Below are 22232 nucleotides of genomic sequence, written 5' to 3'. Positions count from 1 at the left end.
GTTCAACCTCAAAGCATGTAAAAAGTCAATAATGTCTCTCATATGTTTGTGTTCATATATACAAGAGGCTTAAAATAAAGGAATGTTAAGGGGAAAAATGTTGGGAGAGATTACAACAACACCTTCTTGACATGGGTAGACATAGGAGATCAAAGACAAAGAGGAGACACAGAAGGTCTGAGTTATCCTCTTAAATGTTATCTGAGCAGACGTGGAATGATCCAAAACAGTACCGTTCATAAACAGGACTTTAAAGGAGGGGTACCAGACAGCCATATAGTCTTTGAACCCAATCACATCAAATCAAAGTTGATAGAAACAGCTTATGAAAGTGTTAGAATGTTTGTCTGTGTATACATTGAAGCCAGAGGAAAGATACAAACCACGTGAAACCTAGTGATAATTTAGGTGTCACATGTGAAAATTTGTCCGACAGGTCTAAAGCAGCGTTTACAGGGATAATTAAAACTTCAACTGCATTTACAAGATAATAAGAAAGATTGCAAATAAATGAGCCATGGAAGCAAGTCAAAAAGCTAGAATAATAGGAACAGAATTAATCCAACTCAATCAGAAAATAATACACGAAAAAGAGTAGGAATCAGTGAAATAGGGAATGCAAAAAAGAGTCAAGCTAATTATCAAAAGGAAAGCTAGTTTACTGGAAGCTTATTAGTAGAAGCAAACTTCTGGCAATACGAATCATGCAAAACGGAGAAATAATGAAAATTAATAATCTTGAAAAGTGAGGGAATCGCTTTAAGCAATTCCAAACAAAATAAAAATATGAAAATGGAGATATTTTAAACGATAAGTACTGATGTTAAAAAATAAATTTAAATGAATATTTGAGAGAAAATAAAGAATCTAGAACACAGATCGATCTAAATGAAGACTATTAATATGAAACAGTAATAAAAAATTCTGCCACATAAAAACTCAAGAGTCGAGATTATTTTCAAGCAATTTCTAGTAATTCAGCCCTTGCTGAAGTTTTGCTCAGAAAATATAAAATGAAAAGAGGCAGCCAAAATATTTTTGTTAAATTAGTTTAACCATAAGGACTATCCAAGATCAGAAGATCCAATTTAGAAGCCAAATCAAACTTAAATTTAAATCAAAATTTTAAATGAAATTCACTTATGAATAAACATGTAGATATCCCATGTGAATATTAACAAATGAAATATAATAGTGTACTGGCTGATTTTTAAACATTCTCTTTATGATCAACAAGGGGCTGTTTCCAAAATGCCCTAACAGAAAAAAACTTACTGTGTTATTAAACCAAGTAAATAAAAAAAAAAAAGAAAAATCTTGTAACACGTCATAAAGATGGTAGAAATAACTGTGACATATGTGCTTGTTTATGGTTTTAAATGTTTTAACAGAGTGGAAAACTGGAAATAGAAGGTAAAATGGTATATAAAAATGGTCATTTCCCTCAAAACATCTAGTCATTATCACATTTATTAAAAAGTGTTGGACTCTTTTCATATAAAGTCATGAACAGGGATGTCCGTTTGCCCCCACACAGTTGAACCCAGGACTCGATGTCCTGAATCGATACGATGACAACAAGAATAAAGGCAATGAAGGGTATAAATATTCCAAAGAGGGAGAGAGAAAATGGTCATTATTTGTAGAGAGTATGATTGCTTTTACGGAATCCATGCAATTGGAAAGATAAGCTACTAGAAATAACAGATAATCCCCAAAAGATTTCTGAATATATAATCAAGACATTCTTTTATAGCAGGAGCAGGAAAGGACATATAAAATAAGATACAATTTGCAGAAAGGAGGAGGAGGACACGGAGGAGGAGGAAGAAATTAACACATTAGTTTAACAAAGCTAAAATTAGATCTCGAGTGGTAAACCGTGCCAGCTTATGGATAAGACAACGTGAACGTGGAAGGAAATCTCTTTTTCCTAAAGTTGTTGCTCCGTGCAACACAACTCCTGACAAAGATGGCAGAATTTGGTGCATTGATTCTAAATTGTCCGTAAAAGAGGAGACACCTACACACGCAAAGAAAATGTGGAAGAAGAGCATAGGGCCGTTTTGTTCTATGGGAGTCACTGTTGGCCTCCCACAGGAACCGACTGGTGAGTGAACCAAACCAGATATAAAACACAGAATTGCCTTACGTGTATGTTTGTGGTTGATGTTAGAAAGTTGTACTCGGTTATTTTGAGGCAGACCCCTTTGAGATGGACTCTCTTGTGCTCAGACCACAGCGCTCTCTGCCCTGAACCCATAGGGAACCACTCGTGCCTGTGGTCTCCCACAGCAGAAGCCAAGGGCAGTCTTGGCAGACCATCTGGAGGCAAGCAGAGACCAGAGCCCATACGTACAACCTCCAGTCACCTCCCTAGCAGGTACGACCAGTACAACCCAAATGGGCATCCGTTAATTCTCATAAAAGCTCCATAAGAGAGCTACTCCAGGCTTGGCAAACTGCCCTGTGCTGGCTTGCCTTATATCCTGCCCCACTTATAAATAACTACGTTTGTGTGACCTCTGACACCCAATCACTGGAAAAGGAGACAATGTTTATATTACACGCTGAGAACATGGGTTCTCTGTTTGGAGAAAAATAACAGTGGATCCCTATCTCACACCGTATATAAGAAAATTAACTCTGTGTCGATTAACAACGTACACATGAATTCTAACATTCCTAGAGAAATACGTAGGAGGACATCATTGTGATGCTGGGGTAGAGGTCTGGCATTCTGAAATGGGTCCCATTTTGAAAAAGACATAAGGGAGAAAGAAGAAAAAATAAAGATGAGGGATCTTTGCTACGTCGAAACTATTGACCTTTGTTTCAAGAAGATCAGAAAGGAGGATCATGGGTAGGACACCAAAGAGAGAGAGATTTGCAACGTGTACACAAACGCTGGTCGGCTGCTTAAACCAGAGTACACTCACAGTCTTCGATGTAGGGGTAAAACAGGAGCAGGACATGGGGTCCTCGTGGCTAGTGCTGCCCAGGGCATACAAAGCTGCTGGGCAGGTTCTTCCTGCCTCCCCCAGCATTTCTGTTCACACCCCTATAAATGTTCTCAGCACACAACATGCCAACCTGTCATTATCTTCCGTTCTTGTCATTATATGAAATAAAATTGCGATGCTCCAGGGTAATTACACAAGGGAACTTGAAAGAAAGAGGTTGCAAGACCACAGAAGATAATACGATTAAGACGTTTTTAATAAACATAATCCCGCACAATGACTATTTCCCCATATTGCGAAATATTATGCTATAATGCCATTTTAATAGCTAGTAAGCCATGCCTGTGTTGTAGCTCTAATTATAGAACAATTTGTAGACCGTTAAAAATTGTTGTAGCCTTTCCCTCTTTTATTATTATTTTTTTATTATTATTATTATCATTGGTTATCATAAGCACTCAACGGTGAAACCCCTACACATTCATCCTTCAGCACGTGTCCGATTACTTCTTGAGGATAAAATTCCTTCAAGCGCAATGTATTTCAAGGCATTTTGCTACATATTGTCATGTCGTCTCCCGAAAAACATTATGACCATTTGCAAACACTCTAGTCTTGCATGAGTGGGCATTTCTTACAGCTAATGGGGTTTTTAATCATTGTGGTTTTAGGAGATGTTGGAAGGAGCGATTCTGTAGAGCACAACAACTACACAGAAAACAGAAGGGACCCTTTCCAATGAGGAAAAGAAACCCTTCGTCCAACGTTTATGCCAAGATTCATGTATATTCTAACAGAGAACTAGGGTCTCGGTTATTAGCAGCTTGGAGGACTCACGGGGACTAAGACACCCATTACTACTTCGGATGGATTTAAAAGGGAAGCATGCCAGCTATGGAAACGGGGAAGGATGAAAACCAGGGCAAGGGACGGGTAATCAACAATGCACCCAGGAGCTACCTTCGAGGTCTGCATTTTAGAAGCAAGGCTGGCTGAGTTTATTCACTGATGTCTGATGTAGAGTAGGCAAAGAGCTACCTCTCAAGTAGGCAAAGACCTACCTCTCATTAGACTCCTTCTTCCCAAGCATTAAATTCACAAATACCTGAGTGCTTTCTAGCAACATCTCTGGTTTGCCCCCATTTTCTGCAACATGGCTTTCTTTCTTCTAAAAGACAACCACTGAGGAGTAGGCAGGAGAGTTTCATGTCTGTGACTCTGAGGAAGGTCTGCCTACTTCCCCGGTCTCAAACCAGGACGGGCAGTCAGTGTAGAAACGTTGAGTCTGTGATGAGCACCTCTGGGCAAACATGTGTTCATCTTCCAAAATCCAATGAGAGGGTCTTTCCAAGAAAACATACACACAAAGCAAAATCATGTACAAACACGCAAGCCTGGCCTTTTTTTTAATACAGAAATGTTGAAGAAAAAAAATCTATTCGTCCTAGAAAACACGGTTTCAGTTCTATGCCAATTGGGAAAGAAGATACTAAATCTTTAAAATAATCCCCGGGCCCCATTTCTTTCTAAAAATGTCAATCTTAACTGGATTTTTCCCTCGGTTCCTCACAGAACAACATTACATATTTTTTGCCATATGGAAATTCCATGTGAAACCTGAAATCGAAAGAGGTCCCCAATGTGAATATCATATTTTGTTGTTGCTGTTAAAATAAAATTTAAAAAAAGGGGGGGGGTATCTTGTAAGACCAAGATGTTGCCCAAAGCAAGCACACTTTGGACACCGAATGTTCTTTCCATTTTTAAGATTTTTGTGTTTTCACTTTCTCCCATTAAACTCTGCGAGTGAGCACATTAGTTCCGTTCCATGAGACCTTAATAAATCACTAGAGCTCTTTTCTCCTGGCTGCTCTGTAAATGTGGTGACAACCATGTTAATTGTACGTGAAAAATATATTAAAACTGTAAATCATCTCTATTCTCGAGGACGGTGGGAAAAACAATTCTAAAATAACAAACCAAACGGTCTTCCTCTTGTCCGGATGTGGCCAGAGGCCGTTATATTAAAAGCATAAAATTACCAGCTGTTTTCATCAATCAGGCCTTATTCTTCGATTCTTGGATCTCGTCGAGGACATATAAAATGTATCACAAATCCCATGTTAATGACCGCTGATTTATTTCATGAAGAGTGCCGGAAGTTTTTCTTTTTGTAGTGCATTCTTTACGGTATTCCTGCGTGTGGACCTTTTTAATACCAATTGTATATAAAAGAGCCAAACTATTTCTTTTTTACATCATCGTAGAGCTATAATGATGGCGTAGAGGGAAAAGCTTATAGGGAATTGTCTATCACTTTCTAATGGCAATCACTAAATTCTGCTTTCTATGCCATGCAATACTCAATAGTTTACTTTTTCCACAAAGGATGAAAGACTGATTTTTTTTTTTTTTTAAGCGTGCCTATGGAGAGATACTCCTCTTTGGTCTTCTAGAGTGCTCAATACTCATAAAAATTGTTTACAGCCTAACTTAGGGAGCAGAACCAAACACTCAGTATATTTACCAACAGGCTTATTCATAAAAAATTAAAAATGGAATGTCATTGGGACGCCTGGGTGGCTCAGTCGGCGAAACGTCCGCCTTCAGCCCAGGTCATGATGCCAGAGGTCCTGGGATGGAGCCCCGCTTCGGGCTCTCTGTTCAATGGGGAACCGGCTTCTCCCTCTACCCCTCCCCTCTGCTCATGATCTCTCTCACTGTCTCTCTCGCTCTCAAATAGATGAAATCTTAAATAAGAAATAGAAAGTCATTGAGATAAAGGTCTCCTGCTTTCCCTGTAAGTGCTACTTTACCCTAAAAGAGGCCCCATTTCTTGGCAAAGCCATCCCTTGATAAACGAACCCTCTGGTCAATTTATATTCGATAATCTAATCCATGCCCGCTTCTCTGATGGGTTTCAGAAATGAGATGTCATAACCTAAACAAATAAGTCTCCAGTGGTCAGAAACTCAGGCAGCCAGCCAAGATAACAGAGGGGCAAATCACCTCTCCACAGAGTACATCGAATTACACCATCTCGATGCTAGCTCGGGCCGAGCTGGGCAAGTTAACGGATAACTGGCAGTCTGAGTAATTAATCTCCAGATGCAAATGAGAGCCTGTCATTTTGCTTCTTGAAAATATTCCTTCATGGGACTCCAGCTGTCGACAAGATAATTCCCAAACAGGATCAATGAAGTAATACATGCAGATCGCCTACAACAGTGCCTGGCACCTCGGCGAGCAGTGGAGAAATGCTGGCCTCTCTCCCCGTCCCTGTCCCGCTGGAGGTCGACTACCATTTGGTTCCACTCTGGTTCTGCCGGAATGGATCCCAGGAGTGACCAAATGACAGATACCGTGAACACTGTGCTGTCACTAAAATTTGGGGGGAAATATATACTGATCCATGAGGAATACTGACGTCTTAAAAACTACGAGACCTAAACAGAGAATATATAAGTAGATACACATTTCGTTTTTTGTTGTTGCTGTTCGTTACTCTGCTAGCAAGTTACATTAAGAATTCCTGAAGAGACAACTGTTAAGGCTTTGTTCCAGAAAGAGTAGAGTTGAGGTCCTGCTCATATACCAGGTTGAGATATTCTCCTGTGAAGACCCCATATACGGTGCAACCCTGTGTTCAATGCACCAGCCCTGGGTTTGCTCCCAGTGCCACACTTGCCTACAGCTGTTCCCTTAAATGATTTAAGAAGATGATCTAGAACCTAAAGACAGTATCTTTGAGTGACCCATGGACTACGTGTGTCTGCAGGGTCTTGGGGGTCACGTAAAAATATGAGGATAGATGGAGAACTGGTCATGACGTGTCACAGGCCATCGAGCTACCAATGAGGGAAGCAGAACGTCAACACATAGCTCCAAGCAATCAATGAAAGCAGGCAATCTGTCCTTCACACCAGGGATAGGTCATAACACACAGCTCATCCTTTCTTATCTTTTATTTTCCTATCATAAATTATAAGAAAGCATCTAGGCATCTTTAGGCATTAATCTCTAGGAGAATTTTTTTAAAAAATTTCATTAAATGGGTTTCGTGAGATAGAGTTACAGCTCAAAACTGATGGACATTTCAAAAATTTTTTCACCCATAATGTTATATGGCTTCTTGAAAAACTGATGCAGCACTTGAGAAAAACACCTACCAAAAGAAGCCATGCAAGCACATTCGTATTAGCACTGAATATTATTTTATTATGGCTTTGCTAATATTATCAGTAAAAGGGTGTTTGCTTTTATTAAAATTGCATTAATAACTCTTAAGAAAATTACCTGGGAAACTCTCAAAGACTTAGAGCTGAATTCTGCTTTTTCTTTTTATATATTGGGCAATTTAGGTAAAGGATGAACCGATCATGGTTTTACGTTTCCCACTTGTGACTTGGCACTTTGGAGAGCTATGAGGTGCACTCACTGATAGAAAAAGCACACGCTTTTGTCCAAAGTGGCTGCTGTTAAAAACTCAGACTCTAAATTCCAGCTGACGCCATCTTCCTTACCCTCACCACCACCACAAAAGTCATCCTTGGTATCTTCATGGCTACCCTCATCAGCGTCCATCATCTCCATCATCACCACCAACATCATCATCGTCATCAACACCCCTGCCAGGATCACATGACCATCACCAACACCCCCATCATTGTCCTCATTAGCAACTTCAACACCATCATCAACACCATCACCATCATCATGACTACCATCATGGTCATTATCATCTCCCTCATAATCCCATCATCATCACCTTCATCTCCATCATCTCTTTCACCACTATTATCAAAATCATCGTCTACTATTATTATTTCTAGAACTACTATTACTGTCTATGTGTATTTATTTATGGGTTGGTTGTATCCCTGGGCCATTGTTCTGTCAGGGCTTTGTTTAAATTTTGATTTTTAGGCTCTATAGCTAACAATCCCTTGTTCTGTGTCTCTTAACTGCCTACAGATACACTTTGCAACTAGCTGCTCTTAGAGGTCACTCCAGAAATTTACCTTGGTCTACACTATAAGGACCATGGTTTCTTTAATGGATCTCGTTATATATATATATATATATATACATATATATATATATATATATTTTAATATTTGGTTTAGCAATGTTTCAGGCCAATTTTATGAGCCCTTATTTATGACTTTTCATATTATTAATCCTATCACTGACCACTGTGTAAAGCGACCTATAATTAATATACAAGCATATCTTGTAATGTCTACAATATGACACAATCTTTGGCCATAAGTTGTTAAAATTCAAATTCTTGGGGCTCAGAACTCAAGAGTCAGGACTAGCTTGGGTGGAGCTCTAGGAGTCTGCATATGAAAAAGTTCCTAGTTAGTTTGAGAACCATGATGCTATGGCATCCAACACTGGACTCGGCCATTCCGTGCATTAACTAGAAGATACCCACATGACTTCACGAGGATTTCCCTTTACATCAAGGGTCAGCAAAATTTCCCTATAAAGGGTGGGATGATAAGTATTTTAGGCTTTGTGGGCCATATGCCTCTTTTGCAGCTGTTCGACTCTGCCATTGTGCTGTGAAAGCGGCCACAGGAATTAGGCACATCAGTGGGTAATACGTTCCATTAACCTTTATTGCAAAAACAGGCAGGAGCACGATGGATTCCTCCTGAGTTATATTGTCCCCTCTTGTTTTACATATCTGACAGGACTTGAGGCCCTCTTTTCGCTGAACACTCGTCCTTGTTGGGTTTCTCAGTTTTCATAAGATCACATCTGACCAGCAGTCCCTGTAGCTCAGTGGATGATGGGATCATGACAGCAATTAGGTGACCACAACAGTGACTGTACTTTGGATGACTGGCTGAGCCAAGATTTCAAATTCGCTCGCTCAGTCTCTTAAACCTTGCACGCCCAAAAGAATCAATATTAACATCAGCCTCCAGGTTCCATCCTTGACCACATGGTCCCCTCCATCTGAAGTTCCCCTCCCCCACCAATTTGGCCAGCTGCTGTCCCTCAAAGTTCTCCTTGGCCTGTTCTGACCTCTGAGCCAGAAACATGTTCCTCCGAGATGTTCTCCTGTCTCCCCAAAGGGTCACATCACACCACAGATTATACAAAATGGTAATTCTGGTTCATTGTGTATCTCACCACCCTTCCTCCCTCCCCTGTATGACCTGCAAGGGAAAAGATGGTACTATATTCAGCAAAATGGGCAGACTTTGAACATGCTCAATAAGGACGCAACAAATGAATAAATTTAACAAACAAGCCAAAGAAATGCAATGAAGTAAGGGTCTTGAGGGTACCTAGTTGCCTTGACAGAGCTGCACAAGAATGGAAGACCAGTTTTACCACCATCCTGAGAACCCACATACCTCATACTCTCAGAGAAGCCCAATGAGCAGAGGGAGCCACTGAGTGGGATACCCAGTGCTTCTTGCAGAATTCCCTAGATGCGAGCTTGTCAGCCATTTGCCCAGTGCCCTACAATGCAACGCTCACCAAGCCCTTCCCCCTGTTAAAGGTTTGGGCTGAGACTTATTCAAATTCAATTTCATTTCCCCTAGATCAACTCTCCACATTGGATACCTCTTCCGTAAAGTCAACCCATTAGCTGGAATGCTTCAGGGAAATGGTGGAGACGGTAGGTTATGCCCTGTCCTAAACAGGGCACGTTTTCCACCTGGAGTTACAGCTCACGCTACCCCTGCTTTGCCACCAGAGGCCAGCTTCCATATCGAGACGTCCCTCCAGGGCAGCTCCCAATGTGGTCCTGCCGCAGCATTGCCTGAATAAAAATTTCCTCATGTGCAAGATGTTCCTGTCACTTTATCATTGCTCTACGTCTTAAAAGGGTCCCCATGCTTAAAAAACGACACCAACAACTCATAAACAAGGTTTCCATTTCCAAATCCTCAGGTTCTTCTTTTGGGTTAAAAAGGAGGAACTATCCAGGGTAGCGCTTTTCTGCCCCTGAAGCCATACCATTTCTTGTCTCGTTTCTATCCCAAATATGAGTGAGGGCAGTGGACATGGATGGGTTTTGCCTGCTTAGCATCCTGTTTTCCTTTGGGGACCTAAGTTGCCTATGTCAGCCCTAAGGTAGGTCCTATTGGACTCACCCATCCCTCCCCCCATTTGGAAATGTATGCTCACCCAAGCCATGCTGATCCAAGGGTTATTTTCCCCCTAGATTTGGAAACTGGTATGAGTTGGTCTTTGACCCAAAACTGGACGGTGGAATCATCCCTAGGCCAATGTAATCCTCGGAGATCAAGGGTGACATCACAGGGACATGCTGGTGTCCAATTTTTTTTTTTCTTGGGCCCCATATGGAAACAGCATCACACAGAGACCATAGAAAGCCAATGATAAACCAAAAATGCCAGGCTACTAATAGCAATGATTCAGACCCAAATCCAGGTGGCTTAAAACTACAGGAACTTATTGTCCCACCATGTTGTAGGACGACTCTGTAATTGCACATCCATCCTGCAATACTGTGCTACAATTAATTCCTCTTGATGTCTGAAATTACAGAGTCAGCAGGGTTGATTACTTGACTAGAGTCTGCGGGACCATGATGTGTCTGTCTGTCTCTCAGTTCTTAGTGTCTGGTGGTTTCCAGGGACCCTTGGTGCTCCCTGTCTTGGAGATCCATCCCTCGTATCTCTGCCTCCGTCTTCACATCATGTTCTGTCCATGTGTCTCTGTCTGTCTTCCTCTCTGTGTCTCTTCTTGTAAGGACACCAGTCATAATGGATTTCGTGTCCTTCCTAATACAGTCTGACCTCATCGTACATTGATTACATCTATTAGAAACCTTAAACCCAAATAAGCTGACATTCATAAATTCCAGGGATTAGGGCTTCAACATATCCTTTTGGTGGGGCAGGGGAACGCAATTCAACCCATAACACAGGTCAACTCAAAAACCCTTTGATAAGAGAAAAGTTTGAAGGATTAATTGGTATGTTATGATCTGCAAGGGTTTTTAAAAGATTCTAAGTGATGTTTTGTAGCCTGAGAATAACAATCGGGAATCTCACGGACCCCAAATTTTCCTCAGGCCCCGACCGCATAATGTCTCGTCAGAGATCATCTAAGTCAATGACGTTAGTGTCGATAACAGCGAGGACAACCACAGGACGAGTAGCAAGGAAGCCTTCCGTAGAGCAAATGCTGGAGAAAGCTCATTTCCCCCTACGTCTAGAGAAAACCTTCAAAGACGATGATTCTTCTCATCTCAATGATTCTAACCCATGAACTTCAATTAATTTCTTGGAAAGGATTCCCGCACCATTAAATCAAATCTTACTCGACGATATTTAAAAGAAGGCAAGGCACGGCTTCCTCAAAACTACAAATCAATTAGCCTCTTGGCCTTCCTATGATGATTTTAAGCTGCCTTCCCTTGCAACACTTCTGGGGCTCGGTGTTTTAGGGAAACGTCAGCAAACAGACGTTGGCCTGGCTGCAATTGGTAGGGATGATGCAGGTCAACATCCCGTGGGGGAATCTCGGCCACAGCCACCGGTCGCTTCACCCTGGTGTATGCATTCTCTCCTGGGAAGCAGAGGGGTCCTGTTTTCTACTACTTCCTAAATCTTGCCATAAAACTACCTCTTTAAAAAATTAGGGGAATGTGGGACTTTCAGGCACAAGAGAGAGAAGCCAAGAGCTTCATACATTTGCCAGAGAAACAAAAAACAATCTAACGTCAACTCTGGGTATATTTAGGATGTACTTTGTGATAGAGAAAAAAGGCGTGGCTAGTGGTGGACGTCGGCCGTGATCACGGTTCCCGAGATCTCCGTATAAGAACAAATCATCCGTGGGCAGCCTAGGTGCTATGAACTAGGAAGGGGAACGGGAGGGTCTCAAAGCCACTTGCAGGAGGAAGTGAAATGTGCAGAGGAGGTTTGCAGAAGATGCCACAGAAAGGGCTTATCTTCGAAGATTTGGCAAGCAATGGAATGAGAAAAAGCAGTCTTCCAAATTTCTGCGGTTCTGTTGGTAGCACTTTCCCGCGTAGACAGCCCTCTGGAACAATGAAGTGAGCTCTCTCCTAGAACTGCCAACGACCTTCTGGGCCAGGTTCAAACCCGTGGCTTCGCATTCATTCATCTGTGCTGTGCATCCCGGCCGACAGACAAGGCATCCCTCCCATCGTCTCTCTGATGTCCCCCAGTCTACTGGGCATCTGCATCTTTGTGACGCATGTACTGCTTGTCTCTCATTACCAGACCAATGACAGCGGGGACTTTGTTTTGCTGGTGACCGTCTTGCTTTGTGAGTTTCAGCGTTGCTCCTACCAATGCCACTTTGAGGATGGTTTGGAGCAGGGAGGTACTGTGAATATATTGGGGGTCCTGGGGTGGTCCCTGGCAGCTTGGCTGTGGTTCCTGGTCTGTCTCTCTCCTCTGGGTGTAGGTAAAGGCCAGGAGGCAACGCCCAGAGCACAGAAGATGCCTGGCAATACTTGTAGGAGGTATAAATGATTGAATACTTTTTATTTTAAATTTCTGCAGCCTGCTGGAGGTATAGACTTGTAAAATAACGTTTGCATCAGAACCCTACGAACATGCCAAAGGACGCACCATCTCTGTGTAGGACTTCAGAGTGTCATGGACAGGGCCGTTCCAAGTTGCAGAGGACTGGGGATGGAATGAGCCCTTCAGATCCCCCCTCGTGGAGGTCTTTATCATTCTGAGATGGACGTCCTGCTCAGTTCCGTCACTGACTACAGAAGAACTCTGACATTGATAATCAACATGCCAAAAATCCCTTTCTTTTAGGGGGAACAAAAAAAAGGATGGGGGTAGCTGGTTGGTTCAGTAGGTTAGGTGTGTGATTTTGGCTCAGCTCATGGTCCTGGGCTTCTAGGATCGAGCCCTGCTCAGGCTCCATGCTCAGATCCTGCCTATATTGATATATTTTAAACATTTAAATTTTCTTGGGGAAGATGCCGTTTTCTCTCTGCGCTCTGCTGCTGCTTTTGAATCTAAAGTCTTTTTAAATAGACAAAATTAATATAACTTTGTTGTGTATTATCTGGGTACACGACAAAACACAGTGATGAACGTATTTCAGTAGATAAAAATCTGGGAGGGAGACAGAAAACTTTTAATAAACGATTTTTTTTTTTTTTGCTTAAATTTCTGGGGATAAAAGTACGTTGGTATTTGATCAGAACAGAACCTTACGTGCTTTGGATTTAATCTCACCGCACAGTCTGCTGAGAAGAAAAATGTTGCATTAGAATTCCTTGGGATGGAATTCCGATTACGAATCCCACAATGTCAAAAATGTAACCACGCAAAAACACACAGGTGCATACTGGGTATTTACCCCAAAGATCCAGATGCAGTGAAAAGGGCCATCTGTACCCCAATGTTCATAGCAGCAATGGCCACGTTCGCCAAACTGTGGAAAGAACCAAGATGCCCTTCAACAGACGAATGGATAAGGAAGATGTGGTCCATATACACTATGGAGTATTATGCCTCCATCAGAAAGGATGAATACCCAACTTTTGTAGCAACATGGACGGGACCGGAAAAGACTATGCTGGGTGAAGTACGTCAAGCAGAGAGAGTCAATTATCATAGGGTTTCACTTATTTGTGGAGCATAAGAGATAACACAGAGGACATGGGGAGATGCAGAGAAGAAGGGAGTTGGGGGAAATTGGAGGGGGAGATAAACCATGAGAGACTGTGGACTCTGAAAATCAATCTGAGGGTTTTGAAGGGGAGGGGTTGGGAGGTTGAGTGAACCTGGTGATGGGTATTATGGAGGGCACGTACTTCACGGAGTGCTGGGTATGGTGCATAAACAATGAATCTTGGAACACTGAAAAGAAATTTAAAAAATTAAAAATTTAAAAAAAAAACAAAACAACACCCAGGTGTGTGTGTTCAATGTTCAATGTTAGATTATATGATCAATGTACCTTTCTATGGTTTTGTTAGGTTTTTAATCTCTCCCTCCTTCCCATTTTTGCACTTTTTATGTCTTGGCCCATCTAGAAAAGCAATAAACAATGAGATTACTTTGGGGGGACTCAGAAGCCATCTTTTCGCACACAATGTATGTGTGTATGCCTTCTGTATTTGTGTCCAGATTGGTGGAAGAATTTCCATTGTGGGTCCTCAACGGAAAGCATCTAGGTACAGATCACCTGTCTTTTAAAAAAAAAAAAAAAACTTGAACTCACAGATCCCTTTGTGAACTTTGAGTTTTGTTGGGGCTTAATCATTTTCCAGGCAAAGAGGTTACATTTCCTTGTATCATCACTTGGACTGGTTCAATGCCTTGTATACGGGAAATGCAAAGAGTCATTTTTCAAATCAATGATTTTAACTTTTTTTCTTCCTTCAAATCAATAATGTTTAAGTGCGTCAGCTAAAAGGGCTCTCAGGAGAGTATGAATTGAAAGATGGAGGAGAAGACAAAGAACCAGAATGGAGATGAGGAGATCTGTAGGTGATATGGCTTGAGGTGGGACGAAAGTCAGTGAATGCCCAGTACATGGATGGGATGTTACAGGAAAACTGGATGAGTGGATAGAGAGATGAGTAGGTCTCAAATGGGATAGGAGCAGAATGTAACTGAAGGCATCAATTTTAGGAAGAAAGAGTGTTAATGAACATTTTCCTATCTTGTGGAAACACACCAGAAAATCTCCCTTGCTTGAGAAGAGTCAAAACTTCCCGTGTTCCTTCCCTTTCTGATCGGAACACCCGCCGTCTCCCCCCCAGGGCAGACTGGAATATTGTGCTCAGGACCACATTCTTATCAGACAAGAGGGTGTTCTGCTTAGTGGGACATCAGAGGACTTGGGATTTCAGCGAGGACGGAACAGTCCAGTAGTTCTTGCGTTCAAGTTGACTTTTCCAAAACTCATAACACATTTGATCTTAATTGAACTGTGGATATCTCTAGTTGGCTTTCCTCCAACACCTTACACACACACACACACACACACACACACACACACACACACCCCATATACCTTCACTATGCAAATACCCAAAGTACACATGTGAAATCTAATAGACATCCTTTTCCATTAAAAAAAAAAAAAATCTGCTTTCAGTTTGCAGAAACCTGTTTCTCTGAACCAAAATACAGAATATTTGATGGAATTAATAAAATAGAGACTCCTCATCTTCCTTTATCTTAACAAGTATTAGTAGGGGATGCGATCGCTCAGACTTTCCCCGCATTGTCGCCTGCGGGTCCTGTCTGGGATCTGTAGGTCGGACTCATTTACAAAGGGTCACTGTTTGGCATCTCACACACCCTCTGTGGCCCTTGAATCCAAAGTTAAGGAAGTCTCTCCTTCTGTCCATATTTACCATACTTTCAACATCGACACGCGAAGGACAATGGTTCTTATAGACAAAGGACGAACATAGAACAAACCCTGTACAAAAGCAACGTGGCGTAGAACCAAAACACACGCAGGAGGAAGGCAGAGACCTACTCCTGACCAGCGCACCGGAAAGACGGAATCTTCCGGTGAACAATCATATAAGGAGATTCATATTAAATTCACACAAAATAAAATGGGTAATGTATTGAGCTTTTCCATATCATCATTTCTATAATTAATATTGTTCATCACAATTTATAATGATGCAGTGGCGTCCTCCAAAATTGGTATAACCCCAAACAACATTCAGAGGAGGTACACCAGGAGTGTTATTATCACTAATAACCGAGGTCACTAAATAATCGAGAAGGGTGACCATCTCAGCCAAGACAGCACGGAAAATAAATGACCGTGTCCGAACTAGCGGTATCAGTCAGCAACAAATAAAGTTATTCGGTGTCCCGGAGGCAAGGCTGCGCAAGAAAATAATGAGCCAATTGTTGCGAAGGGACAGATTTGAGCAGACCAGTCTGGTGCCCAGTTTCCATCTTAAATGCATTTTTTGCAACATTGTTTATGGTACACCCCATATGGCGACTTGGATTTTTGACACATTGTACATAATTGAGACTTGTTCTAATGGTGAGAAACATCTAAGTTGCAAATGGGATGGAGTTAGAGTTCATCTGATGGGAAATAAGGGATCGGTCTCTTCTTGGGAAATGATTTGGCTCTATTTTCCAAACATGTAGAATTCACACTACCCAAATAGTATTTTCTTCACATACATGATTGCTCAACACTCCATAAGGGTATGATTCTACATTCAAATGGGCGAAAACTTTCGAGCTGGGGGAGAGACGCCTGTGATCAGAAACGTACTCCAGTCAAACCGTCGTCACAAAATGCTAAATTCCTTTCAATGAACCCCTGTCGGGTAGATATTTGTTTAATCATCTTCCATAATTCTCTTCCCTTACAAGCAACGTCTACACAATGTCAAACATCCAGGGGACACACGAAAACGGCAATCACCGAACTATCTTCCCGTCGGTTGCCTGCTGATATAGATTGGTTCAAACGTCTGTCTCGCTGTGGTAACTCACTTAGGTTTCCCTTTGTCAGCTGGATTCTGCCACTGTCTGCATACAATTGGACTATCTGGGACTTGATGAGAAGAGAAAGGAAATTAATTTCTCCTTTATCTCACGTAACCCCCCCCCAAAAAGAGAGAGAGAGAGAGAGAGAGAGAGAACACTATTGTCTTTGGATGTTCTAAGACACTCTTCCAAGAAATGAATTTTAAAGCTTTCTTGATGATTAATTTCTGTAACTCACATAGGATGCTGAAATTCATTTCACAACTGTGGCTGAAAAAGACAAAGCTTAGGAATAAAACAGAGCAGAATAATTCTCTGCTCTTAGGAAAAAAAAAACTGTATTCCCTCTAAATTCTCTTTTATTAAAACCACACTCAGTCCTGTCAGAAATGATGGTCCCTTGTTCCCGTTCCTTAAGCTGAATCCTCCACGATTACAATAAATAATTATGTTATAGACAAGAAACATGTACTATGCATGGGATTAATGTTTATATGAGACCCCATATGCACAAGCAATTTTGCTGATACCTTCTGGTTCCCTTTCTGACGACTGATTACATTCTGCTAACATCGGACTACAGAGAGGTTACATGTGCAGGATATGGGGGTAATTCACTTTATATGACTTAACCTCCCTCCCAGAGCATCTCAGACACACAAGGAAAAGGGACAGGGGGTGACCTACAAGCCAAGTGACCGGCCTGCAGTTCCTCAGCTGCTGAGGGGCCAAGACGGCATTTTTAACCCAAGCGTGCATGGTTCTAGAGCTGTTCCTCTAAGCTCTAAGGAGCAGGGAGGAGGGAACCAACTTTACGTTAAAGAGCATGAAGAATCGAAAAAAACAAGAAGCATCACTCTGGCCAGAATACATCAGATCTTGAGGTCTAGAGAGGAAGACTGGGGAACCCAAAATATTTTGCTAGCATAGGAGCATGTAGGACAAGAAGCCATTTAGAGATACAATTGCCATTGTGAGTGACATTTAATGGATGTGAGAGGACGACATAGATGTTTTGCTATAGGTCATACATGGAAATTTCTTTTAGGTGCCTGGGTAAATTTAAGTGTCCCTTTAGCACATTTAGTAGGCTTTGCCGTAACACTGTGATAACCCAGTGGGGGAAATGTTGGGTGTATGTGCTATAGATTTAAGGTCTCAAATCTGCAAAGTGCCACCCCATAGACAGGACCCATATTGTCTTCCTGGAACCCGTGTGGGAAAGCTGCTGTTTTAAAGACCCAGCATTAAGAGAAGAGCGTTTTTCTGTCAGTAACACTTGAGGTTGAAAGGGAAGCAAAGAAGAGTGTCAGAATGGGTATGGGTTCCAAAGGCTCACCACAAAGCAATTTTTCAGCAATGACTTTGGTTTCGATTCGGATAGAGACTTGACTGTGCCTTTCAAATAGGTGTGTAACACACTGCCACAAATGTTGGGGGCATCCAACAGCAGTGAACGGGTATTATCTTACAGTTTTTTAGGTCAGAGTTGCACGGGGCTGAAATCAAGATGGCAGGCGTGATGGGGCAGCTTTCTGGGGCCCCCAGGGAGAATCCATTTCCTGGTCTTCTCTAGCTTCTAGAATCTGCCCACAGTCCTTGCCTCTTGGCCCCATGCCATCCTTAAAGTCCAGAAGGCTAGTCGTGTCTTTATAACATTGTCGGAACGCTAGCTCTGAAGTTCTGGGTCTCCCTGTTCCACAATCCAAGGTCTTTGTTCTTAAATACTGGGCCCACACGGCTAATCCAACACCCCGCTCCCTTGATGGTTAAGTCAACTCATGAGCAAATATAATTCCAGCGCCAAGCTAAATTCATTCCCCCTTTGTCACAGAAGGTCACAGAGTGACCAGTTCCATGGATCAGGCTGGACACCCCTTGGAGCAGTGTATATGCTACCTCCAAGTGTCTGTCTTCCCGAATGAGGAATGCTTGGTCTGCTGCCCTCATGAACGTCTACATCATGCCTGGCATGTAGTAGATACTCGGCACTGTTCTTGGCAACGACATCTCGTTGTGCCTGATCAAGTTGTGCCAAAGAAAGATCTAAAATCCTGACGTGTCGGAGCGGAATTCTCAATTCCAAATCTGAAACACGGTGATCTACACTGTTAAGTAAATGCACTGATATGAATTAAGAGAGCCCACAAAAGGGAGGTCTTTGGAGAAATCGGCACGACGCTGTGATTTCAATGGGTTATGAAGGATGGGGAGTTTTATTCAGTAAGTGAATAACCAATAATTTTTTCCCAATAGTTAAATATCTAAAGCTCCATATTGATTCTCAAATGGATGCAAATGTTAAAAAAAAAAAAAAAAAGGATGAAAAGAAGCCAGAAAACTCGTAACAACAGGCTGTGACGTGTTGTTCGTACAAACATGAGGCACGTACCTTCACTCACCAGCAAAATGCCAATTTATAGGAAAACAGATTCTACCTGGGTTTCTGATTCTCTTGTCACGATCGTGCGAGACACTGTAGGCAAAGACGCTCTGAAAAACCCAAAAATGTAAACAGGTGGCCCCGGGGTTTTTTTCTAAATGTTCCATGGCTTTTCCACGGGATCGCCCTTTCCCTCTCTTTATGTTCCCAAATTCCTATTTAAGACGGAACCGCAAGGAAAAGGCCACACTGTTTATGGTTTGGAGCCATGGGCTTGCCCACCCACACTGGTTCTGTAATCAGGGAGGTTATTGAGTTTTGTCCCCGAGGGTGGTCTCCTTCAGCCCAGCCTCTGCAGGAAAGCATGCTGTGGAGTGCCCGGGGTGCCAGGAGGGGAGCGTGTCCCATCAGAGACTCCTAGACACCGGGGTTGAGGACGAGAAAGACCACAACCCAGATGGCTTCTGCAGGGACACGTCTCCCTGGGTTTGGGCGCACTAAGCCTTGTCCACACTTGTGCACGAAGCAGCCACTAATGTGCCTCAGCCCATGGAGTGCCAAGAGGGCACCCGTGGGTCCCTCTAACCCCTGAGCATTGCATTCAGACCTAGACCTACAAGGTAATGGGGTGATCTCTTAGCATCACGACGAGGGACACCCCCCACCAGAGATTACTCACATCATAAAGCCCCAGCTTCCCATTTCTTTCTCTGTGCATCCTCTGAGATCCCAGTAACTCAGCCCTGGCCTCGTGTTTCAAGATTCCCTATGCGAGCTACCTTGGACCATTTACGTGCAGGAAAACACAATATGGTGGCATCATTGCAACTCAGGGAGATTGTGGGGCATGCAATCCCTTCTTTCAGACCTCCAGCCAAATCTTAATGGAAAATCATTCTCCAAGGACTCGAGGAAAAGAAAAATGGAATTTCTCCCCTCGAAGTGACAAAGGACACAGTGCGGTTTCTACAGTAGATGAGTTCCATGATTCCTGTAAATCCCTGCTTTTAATTCCAGGAAGATTTACTTTCCAGGCTTCTCTCTCTCCTTGCCTAAAAATAGCATGTGCAAATGGTAAATGAGAAATGTGTTTACATTACAGTACAACTTTAGTCTGGTTAGCCTTTCTAAAAAATGTTTTTAATTTGAAACCTACACAGAAGAGATTATTGAATGTTACTACCATTGCATGAAATTGATAAGTCAGACATCATTGTTTTGTTTTTTGTTGTTTTTTTTTAACGAATTTTCACTGCTATGTTATTGAAAACAAAGGAGCCATTTTGTTCAAGCAAGCACATTATTTCCAAATATAGCCAGAATCATCTAAGGACACTGATTTGCCACGGATCGCTGTGAATATTGGAAGGAAACAAGGTGCACATAGATGTTAATAACACAGATTCTACACAATGAAAGCCATCCATTTTATGAAATGTGTCTTGCCTGTGTAGTTAAGACAATGAGTGGTTTTCCTTTGAAGACTCAAAGGAGGGAGGGAGGGAAAGAAAGAGAGAAGGAAGCAAGGAAGGAAGGAAAACACAGAAGGAAGGAAGGAAGGAAAAGAGAAAAGGAAGGAAGGAAGGAAAAGAGAGAAGGAAGGAACGTAGGAAGGAAGGGAAGTAGGGAGGAAGGAAGAAAAAAAGTAAGGAGGGGCAGGAAAGAGAGAAGGAAGGAAGGAAGGAAGCTAAAATCTTAAGTCATTAAAGCCAAAGAAACCCTGCTTCATAACCTTCAGTTTGCTAACTTGGACATAACAATGTTCTTAATTTTATTGTTTTCTCTAGATTTTTCTATAGATATCATCTTTCTTTATAGACGATGTAACTCTTTATGTGGACACGGGTGATCAACTAGAAAGAAACACTGTAACACGCTGAAAAGGCAACGCATGATAGTAATTAAGCCATTAACTATAGCACTGTCCATTTCCTAGATGCTCAATAAATACGAGTGTCATAATTTATACGTTAGGGCAACAGCAGCATTCAGAATACGAAGAAAGAACAACCAGGTTATAGAAGATGAATCCCACACAGGACATTCTAAAAGCCTGCTGGCCAATCTGACCTCTGAGCGTTTGAAGGATGTACTTACCATCTTCCGTGGGCACGTAGATGTTTAAGTAAAGGCAGTCCTCATTCTGATCTTGCACGTAGGTCATTAAAGTATCCAGATTCGCAGTAAACCAGATGGGCAGCATATCGTGCAATAAGGACCTCTCATCGAGATGCTGGGGGCACACAGCCGCGAACTGAGTGGCGTTCCGAACTCCAGTCCATGAAGAAGGGGGCTCCGGGGGCTGAAACCGCCTCTCTCCAGTGGGGGGCGAAGCATAGGGGACCCCCAAGTACTGTTCCACTGGACCCAGAATCTCATTGGGCAATGGTGTTCTTAGGCCCCGGATTTTGCCATAATTTGTGTTGACGACCGGGTACTGGGCTTGGCTGTCGATGAGCGTGAAGCGGATGACAAGAGCCGTTATCCACAGGAGAACATTGGAGTTCAGCATGACGCAGACCGGCGTGAAGAACAGCGGCACCCATAACAGTCCCTTGGGTCTCGACATTGTTCACTGCCACATCCGAGGGGCTGTGTGTGACACGATTCCAAGCAAGCAAAGCCGGGAAGCAAGCCTGCAGACAGAGAGGGCTTTCCAGGGAGCAAAAGACCCAGGAGAGGAGCCCCGGTGGTGGGTCATAGACAGAGCCCGAGGTTAAGGACGCACCCAGCTGTTTTCTCGGGAGCCCATTGTGGGAGAGAGCAGCACTCTCTTAATCCTGGGAGGAAATTCCAGCACGTGTGATGCTCGAAGATGCGGGGACCATCCAACACGTCCCAAGGACAAGGATTCCTTAGGAAAACTCCAAGGCAGAGCAGTCCTCCTAATGGGGAAAGAAAGCAGATGAGAATAATGAAGCCAAGGGAAGGCATGCTACCCACATCTCTTCCGTGCAGCACTCAACATCATGCAATGAAATTCTCATTCAGGATGAATCTGTCCACACATGTCTCCACGGAGAAGAATCTAGCAGAACAGAACTTGTCTTCATTCTCACCGGGCACCCCATTACTTGGAACGATGCATGACGTTTAGAAATGTTCAACAAGTCTCCGTTAACAAACAGATCCCCAGAAGTTATACCTGTTGTTCAGATGACTGTAGTGATGGCTCCCAGTTTCACTCTTTGCAAAGACTAGCCAGTCAGGGGATGGGTACCCCCGAAACAGTGTTTCTCAGATGTCTAAGGAAACTGCCACTTCTCCCTAAGGGGATATAGGCATGGAGCCTAGCAACATTGTTCAGTAGAGAGGAGAAGCCATGTGGGACCGGACCAAACTGGCTTTATGACATGTAGATAATCGTCAGATATGCAAGGGAGCAAGAGAGTGTAGGCTCTGGATTCT

The 22232-nt window shown here is 42.7% G+C and overlaps 1 protein-coding gene across 2 annotated transcripts in view; it reads right to left on the bottom strand.

The window, feature by feature from the left end:
• Positions 1–21393, bottom strand: part of LOC111157162 (neuroligin 4, X-linked) — a 247004-nt gene extending 225611 nt beyond the window's left edge. For both annotated transcript variants that reach the window (XM_022518433.1, XM_022518434.1), the window contains exon 1: positions 20922–21393. In XM_022518433.1, the coding sequence (XP_022374141.1) occupies positions 20922–21393 (472 nt within the window). The remainder of the gene's footprint in view (positions 1–20921) is intronic.
• Positions 21394–22232: the final 839 nt, after the last annotated feature.

The sequence above is a fragment of the Enhydra lutris genome, unplaced genomic scaffold, assembly GCF_002288905.1.
Source record: "Enhydra lutris kenyoni isolate GAN:26980312 unplaced genomic scaffold, ASM228890v2 scaffoldscaffold52, whole genome shotgun sequence".
NCBI lineage: Eukaryota > Metazoa > Chordata > Mammalia > Carnivora > Mustelidae > Enhydra > Enhydra lutris.
This window is presented reverse-complemented; position numbering and strand designations above follow the sequence as displayed.